Raw genomic sequence first — 7,940 nt, 5'->3', positions numbered from 1 at the left:
CACGTTTAATTGAGCATTCTCATTCTATTTAATACAAATTTAAAATGCTTATATCTCGTTAATATAATCGTTAATAATAAATCTCGTTAAACCGAATATAGATACATATGAACTTTTTGATATCTAGAATCCATCTTCTAAAGATGTCTCATATTTTTATGAATAGTCCGTATATTTTTATTATATTATATTTATTTAAATGTGAATTTAGTAAGATATTATATACGTAATATACGTAATATATTACTTTTAATATAAAATGAAATGAAATTTTGATATAAAGAATATAAGAAAATTCGGAGAAAGCGTGACCAAAATCATTTTTTAAAATGATTTAGAAATTTTTTTATTTTTTATTAAAATAAAAAAAATTTTTATTATCTTTATATATATATATATATAAAATTCATATACTATTTATTTTATATTTATTTTCATAAATATAACAATTTTATAAATAAAAGAAACATTGAATATTTTAAAATATGATTTTAGTAGATATGCTCTTATTTTAAATTTCAAGTTACTTACTTATTAAAGTGGTATATGGCATTGTAGATGTATCTATAAGAGAACATGCTTCATCTGGCATTATAGCTTTTTGATCTAAAAATGTTTAATATTTAAAATAGTAAAATAATATAGTTCAAGTATTTAAAAAATAAAATGTCAAGTTGAACTTACTTGATTGTTGTAATTCTATAATGTGATGATCTCTTTTGTGAAATATCATACAAACATAACCAATATCACTGTAACAGAGTATTCTTATTACATTATTCTTATTATAGTTTTAGATCTATAACATGCTATAATTACTACTTACCATCCACTAGTAACATGAGCGATTAACTTTACTTTATATCCTTGTGAATTTTCTGTTGAATATAATTTTTCTAAATTATGACAGACAATCTTTTCTTCATGAAACATATCTCCATCGACTTTTTGTATTTTAATTTTAAGTGTTGCATTTTTATTTGTGAAATGATAAATTTTAGAACCATCCAAAGAACGCCAGTCATGATGTTCAGTAATCCATGAAGGATATTTACATCTGTTGTGCTCTTTATCAACTATAAATAGCATAAAAAATTAAAATTCTTGATTAAAATTAAAAATTTTTATATACCTTTTGTAAGTTTTATAGTTGGTGATCCTTCAGAAACAGTAGTTAAGCCGTTACAAGTTGGCTCGCCTGATTGAGCGAGTAAATAAACTACTTTTCCTTGATGATGCATTTTCTCTTCATATAGAAAACATCTAATTGAAAAAAATTAAAAAAATTGATATTGAATATGAAAAGCAATTTTTGTTATATTAATAATGACTAATAATACTCATGCATATAAGAAAGACCGAGACAAGTTGATACATTTCTCAGTTTTTAATTTTCTCAATTTTTTGTTTAAATTAATTACCTAATAAAAAATATATTAAAATATTGGCTCTTCTATATAAATGAATATTTGAAAAAATACATATAAAATAAATTAGAAAATTTTTATTTAATGAAATCAAAATGCATCAACTTACCCCATAGCAGGACAAGTTGATACTGCTCTGTTATTAAATGTTAATACATATGTAAAATATCTATATTATTCCATCAGTTAATAACTATTTTTATTACTTAAAATATATTACTTCAGTCATGTTGATTACAATATAATTATAATTTATGTTCTAAATTATTATTTAAAATTTGATAATATTTTGAATAATTTATTTTTTTATATCAGGATTTCTATTTTTTTATTAATATGTCTTAATAAAATCATCTTATTTGTTTTATATATATTTGCATTTTGATAATGAACCTTCTTTTGTAGTATAAGCTTTGTCAAAAATATCTTAGAATATTTCATCACAATATTCTTTATATAATTGTGTAAACCATTTTTCTAGAAAAAAAAGAAAAAATCTAATTAGAGATAATTGGAACAAATTGATACAACATACTTCAAAGAAGATGTATCAATATGCCCCAGAGAAAGTTATTACATAAAAATATCTTCATTTTTAAAAATATGTTATATATGAATAAAATAAAAAAAAATTTATTTTCAATGTAAAGAATAGAATAATTTGAAATATAAAATTTTATGTAATATATCTAAACAGATTGCAAAATCGATATAAAAATTTTTTTCTATAAAAATGAAAATGATTGTATAATATTGACATTTTATTATAAACAGCAATTAAATAAAAAATATATATGTATAGTATATAGTATATTTATAGTATATATATATATATATGTAATATAAAATATAAAATATAAATATTAATATAAATATAAAATGTAATATAAAATATATATATAGTAAATATAGTATATAGTATATTTATAATATATAGTATATATTGATATATATACTATAATCTAGTTATACATATAAAATGTGCAAATAATTTTATTGTATCAATTTGTCTTGGTCTATTCTATATATAGTATGTACCTATATGTTTTTTCGGCACCCGATATACTTCTTCCTTTCAACGTTCCAACAAGATATTTATTACGACCATCGTTCCATACAGCAAGACATTGTAATTCTTCCGCTAAAATATGAAAAAAATGCATTCATCAATAAAAATAATAATATAAAAATATACTTATTCAAGAAATTTATTTTTATAATAATAATCCAATAGTTAATTCATAACAATAACATTGAGCTTACTGTTACTTTCACTTCGTTCAATATCTGGACAAGCCTGATATTTAAGAAGCAATTTACTTTCATCAGTGCATTTTTCTCCAAGACTAATAGGCATTGCACATTCACCAAAACCTTTATCATAGGTAAATGTAAATGATGGTCCACTAAAAGGGCAGGGTATTGGTTTGGAATTAACACGAAACATTGAATATAAAGTATCATCAGATTTAATTGTATTTGAGCACATATCATCCAAAGTGGTTTGTTCAGCATTGCACCATCCTGACAGAAAAAAGAAAATAAATTACATTTGAGAAATAAAATATCAAATTATAATACATACATTTCTTGCAAAGAAATTTAGATTTACCTTCACGAAATTGAATCACATTCTCATGTCGATCATTAACAATTATACAATAATAGCAATTATCACCGCTGAAATATTATATAATGATTATATAATTTTGTTTTGCAATTTTGCTTATACCTTGTATATTAATCTTTTTCTATTTATTTATTCTCAAAAATATTGCAATACTTACTATACAATATAAGAATGTTCTGACCGTTCTACACACATCCTTTCACCCAGAAATGTTGTATTTACAGTAATTGATACTGGTTTTCCATATTGATACCATTCTCCAGTCCATGCAATGGGAAATTCACATGAGCCTAAGATAATTTTTTAAAACATTATTCTTTCAATTATTTCTTTAATTGTGAATGTCATTTTAATTATGAATTTTTTTTATAAATGTTCAACTTCTTCAAAAATAAAAATGCAATTGAATATTTAAGCAAACATCATTATCTATTAAATAAAAATTTAAACTTTTTAATTGTTTTCTATTGTCTTAATATATGTAATATAATTCTGTTGTCTTAATATATTGTCAAACATATAATCTCACATATTGTTATATAATAACTTATAAAAAAGAAAAATAAATTATTCTATTATATAAGATTATAAAGATAACAAGAATTAATTATTTTTCTGCAATTCAATAAAACATAATATTCTTTAAAATATTTTTGCTTTACATTTGATTTGATACAAACAATTTCTATACACACTTACCATTTGCAAAATGTACATCACTTAGATATAATAGCAACAATATTAACATTGTTGTCATATAACAAAAACGTTTTTCTTGATATAAAAAAAATTCTTGCATTCTGAAATAATAAATAGATATTATAAATAATTGAACATAATAGACAATAAATAATCTTTGTTATTATTATTATTGCTTTTGTTATTTGATATCATTATAAAATAATTTAATCACTTTTACTTATTCATCCACAAAAAATTTTTTTCTATATATAATCTAAATTTTAGTATATTATATAAATTAGTATATTATATAATTAAAATATCATAAAATGATGATAGTATATATACAACAAACAATGATTTCAACTATTTATAAAAATATGTATTATCTATTTATAAATATATATATATTTATTTTATATATATTTTAAATTGTTAAAATTTCCGCAATATCACAATTTAAATAAATTACTGTTACATTATATTATTTTTTATTACATATATTTTTTTGAAATAAAAAAATCATAATAATATGAAATAAATAAATGTAAGGAAATGTTCATTACAATTGTCAATGATTGAAAAAAATGTATGTAAAGAATTTGACAGATATAGGGAAAACTTCCGAGAATAATGCATTATTTAGCAAAGTACACGTGTTTCAATTGGTTTCGTTCAATGTTTTCTTTACCGCGAATTGTATATATCTTTTCATATCCTATTATTCGAATGATGCGCGAATAGGAATGGATCTGCGCATACCAATGTCTAAACTCTAAATGTCAAATTTTTGCTCCATTTATTAGTCTTGTTTATTATCTCTAAAGATTAAAAAATTACATTTTTTAATTTCTATATTCTTTTTAATTTTTATATTTTATTTCTAAAAGAACATTATCTTAACATATATTATTGTTATATTTATCAAAATATGTTTCATCGAGCTTGTATTAATATTAGGATATATATTGATCCCAATTTAATTAAATCTATTTATCAAAATAAAATAATTCAAATTTTCATTTTGAATAATTAAATTCATTATTTTATTTTTATTATTGATATTAGCAATACTAACCTTTTTATATTGATCATTACAAATGTGAAAATGATGGAGGAAGCAAATAGCAAGGTCTAGAGAATATCACATAATGTTCCACAAAATGAAAATTCAATTTTTAGATATAAAAAAAATTGTTCGAATTTCGTTCAAGCAGATTATAATATAACAATAATAAATAATAATTACGAAATTTTTATCACTATGTAAACAATAATTTTAAAAAAAAAAAAAAATAATGAATAACCACAAGAAATTTGATTTTTTAATTGTTAAAAGTTTTTCCCGCGATAATTAATTTAATTAATTAGCAATCAAAGAAACACATTAAATACAATTAGATTGTCTATTAAGATTTTTCTTTCACTGATTCTAGCATGGAAGAACACAACACTTAGCACCATTATTATCACTGCAGAAATTATAGAAGCATCACTAATTAAAAAATAAATATTGAATGCATTTTCTTTCAAAATGCGATTTCTAAATTCTTTTGTCGATTTTTTAATTCTACATAAATAAATAAGAAAATAACATAAAATTTAAAGCATAGAACATGCTATTTATTATTCTTAATTTTTGATTAATTTTTATTGATAAGGAAATACAATATTCACTATTGTACGTTGATTTTAGTCTCTTTGTTCGTTTATTCATTTGCTCACTTTAAGAAACAATGGCGACTTATAGGCAGCAAGCGGAACGCCGCTGCAACTATTCTTACAGTACGATATGATGCTGTAGAACCAGCATGCATTGCTAGACTTATAGTCTATTTGCCTAACCAGTGTCTACATGCATTACAAAACCACTGTGCAGGAAAGTATTAAAATTTTAGCGTCTTTTTTAAATTATATTTTATATTTGTTTTTCTTTTTCTTTTCCTTTTCTTTTTTCATTTTCTTATTCTTTTCTTTTTTTGCTTTAGCTTTCGTTTTTTTTTTTTTTTATTTTGAAATTCATTACAAAAATGTTACGAAATATTGTTTTATTATTCAATTTATATATTATACTTTTTTTGCTTAAGTAATGAATAAAAAAACTTGAATATCAGTTTTTAGTATATATTATTATTATTTTCTCAAATAGTATATATTTATGAAATATGAGAGTAATTTATAATATTATAATTTTACGAAAAAAAATAATACCATATTTTTAAATTATAAATTAAAAATTGAATATCTTACGAAGTAAATATATGAATCGTATCATTTTAATAGACTAGGAATTTTCGAATGTTTCAGTACCAACATAGAAAAAAGAATGTATAAAAGAACTAATAACATATGGAATTCTAAATATATATATTTATAGACACAATTTCAGATAATTATCTTGAAGTAAAGACAAAATCATACATTTGGACAAAATCATGAAAATTAAATGAAAATTAAAAAAAAAATTTTTTACTTTCAAAGTATTCAAAATATTTATGAAATGCAATTTAATTATTATTAATTATTATTAAAAATATAAATTTTATTTTGCTTTATTATATTTGTTAATTTTTATTTTATTCTTATAATTTTAAATATAAATAATAAATAATTTTAAATATGCTTATTACAATATATATCTTATATTATATAAATTTAAATATAAATTTAATAATTTCGAAAAAATGAAATTTTAACTGTTGATAATCTATTTAATCTATAATTTATTTTATTTTAAAAATATAGTAAAAAATATCTAGAAAAAAAATATTTATAAAAATATATTTATAATTATAATATATGATTTATATTATAATATAAATAATTATAAATAATTTTTTTCTAGATATTATTTTTAGAGATATTATTTTTTTTTTCTAGATATTATTTATATTTATTGATTTTAAGGTAAAATAATTTTAATGTTTATTTCTTATATAAGATTCGAGATTGAGATATTATGAAATATATATGAGTATTACATTTTTATTGTTTTTTACAATTTTTCATATAACATATTTTTGTTGCATCATCATTAATAATTAAAATTAATTATAAAATTTTTAAAATTCACAGATAAATATATAACTTCATGTAACTGTTTTTAGCATATGTTTGATTCAGTGTCCACCATTTTGAATTATCATTTGTCTTAAGTGATGTTACATTTTTCCTATTATCTTTGTTCAATTTGATTTATGAATCTCTATACAAATTGTGTTTATAAGTATATATAATCTAAGCATAAACTTATAAAGAAAACAATAACTTGATTTATTTCAATTTTTTAATTAGTCTTCATATAATTTGATATTAACTGGTGCTTAGATATAGTAGTTAGATAAATAAGATTCTTATTGTTACATTATAGTGTAGTGATGAACATTTATTAATTTGATTTATTGATTTGTAAAAAATTCATACAAATATCGTAGAAATTGGTTCAAGATCATAATAAAGGCAAAAAAAATTGGGAACAATGCATTTACAAAAAATAAAATAAGCAATAGAAAATTTAATGTTAAAAATTTAATGCTTGACATAAATTCTGTTCAATTTTTTTTTTTTTTTGGTAAATTTTGTTTGAACAATTATTTACAAAAGGTGATCTCAATACCAATTTTGCGAAATTTTGGATATGTATAGAAGAAAAGAACGTGAGTAACATGTTCTTTGTTTAAGGCATGAAACAATTGCAATTTAAAAGTTATAAAAAAAATATTGTATAAATTATTACATTATTTGAATATAAATATTTAAAAATGAAATTATAAATGTATTTGTAATTGCGATAATTGCGATAATAATTATAATAAATTGATTAGATTAGATTAGATTTTTTAAATATTCTAGATGGATGAATTCCTCTCTCTTCATTCACCTATGTAAATAAAAAACTTTGATTAAAATAATATATATATATTGCATATAATTTATTTCCATTTCCAAATATATTTCCAAAAAATTATAATCTAATCTAACCTAACCATATTTCGCATATGCAATACATATATATTTAATGAATTTTTAAACACTTATATTCAAATAATAAATATAATATAAGTATAGTTATAATATAATATATAAAGAAATATAAGTATAGTTTTTTTTTTAAGTAATTTTTAAACTATGATTTTCCTATGTTTCGGATAAAGTATATCTATTATTTATAATGCTTATCTCTATAATATATAACATAAAAT

General features: G+C 19.9%; 2 protein-coding genes across 5 annotated transcripts in view; one reads left to right on the top strand and one right to left on the bottom strand.

Annotated features, from left to right (window-relative positions):
* LOC102671042 overlaps positions 1 to 5,570 on the bottom strand; it is a 9,158-nt gene extending 3,588 nt beyond the window's left edge. Inside the window, 12 exon segments of the mRNA XM_006622679.2 lie at positions 532 to 606; positions 685 to 752; positions 827 to 1,076; positions 1,133 to 1,263; positions 2,466 to 2,568; positions 2,691 to 2,951; positions 3,040 to 3,107; positions 3,215 to 3,347; positions 3,757 to 3,857; positions 4,817 to 4,872; positions 5,464 to 5,522; positions 5,525 to 5,570. Of these exon segments, the coding sequence (XP_006622742.2) occupies positions 532 to 606; positions 685 to 752; positions 827 to 1,076; positions 1,133 to 1,263; positions 2,466 to 2,568; positions 2,691 to 2,951; positions 3,040 to 3,107; positions 3,215 to 3,347; positions 3,757 to 3,857; positions 4,817 to 4,872; positions 5,464 to 5,522; positions 5,525 to 5,555 (1,336 nt within the window). The 5' untranslated portion in view covers positions 5,556 to 5,570.
* Positions 5,571 to 6,883: 1,313 nt separating this feature from the next.
* Positions 6,884 to 7,940, top strand: part of LOC102671188 (phospholipase D3-like) — an 11,658-nt gene continuing 10,601 nt past the window's right edge. Inside the window, exon 1 of one of the 4 annotated variants that reach the window (XM_006622680.2) lies at positions 6,884 to 7,031. Coding sequence is in view for 1 of the 4 variants with exons in the window: in XM_031513775.1 (XP_031369635.1) it covers positions 7,376 to 7,398 (23 nt within the window). In the remaining 3 variants the exon portion in view is untranslated. Of the gene's footprint in view, positions 7,032 to 7,088; positions 7,212 to 7,282; positions 7,421 to 7,940 lie in introns of those variants that run through there. The other 3 variants (XM_031513777.1, XM_031513776.1, XM_031513775.1) reach the window with 3 other exon arrangements.

The sequence above is a fragment of the Apis dorsata genome, unplaced genomic scaffold (assembly GCF_000469605.1).
Source record: "Apis dorsata unplaced genomic scaffold, Apis dorsata 1.3 scaffold_739, whole genome shotgun sequence".
Classification (NCBI taxonomy): domain Eukaryota; kingdom Metazoa; phylum Arthropoda; class Insecta; order Hymenoptera; family Apidae; genus Apis; species Apis dorsata.
Note: the sequence above shows the minus strand (reverse complement) of the source record. Positions and strands in the feature narration are given on the sequence as shown.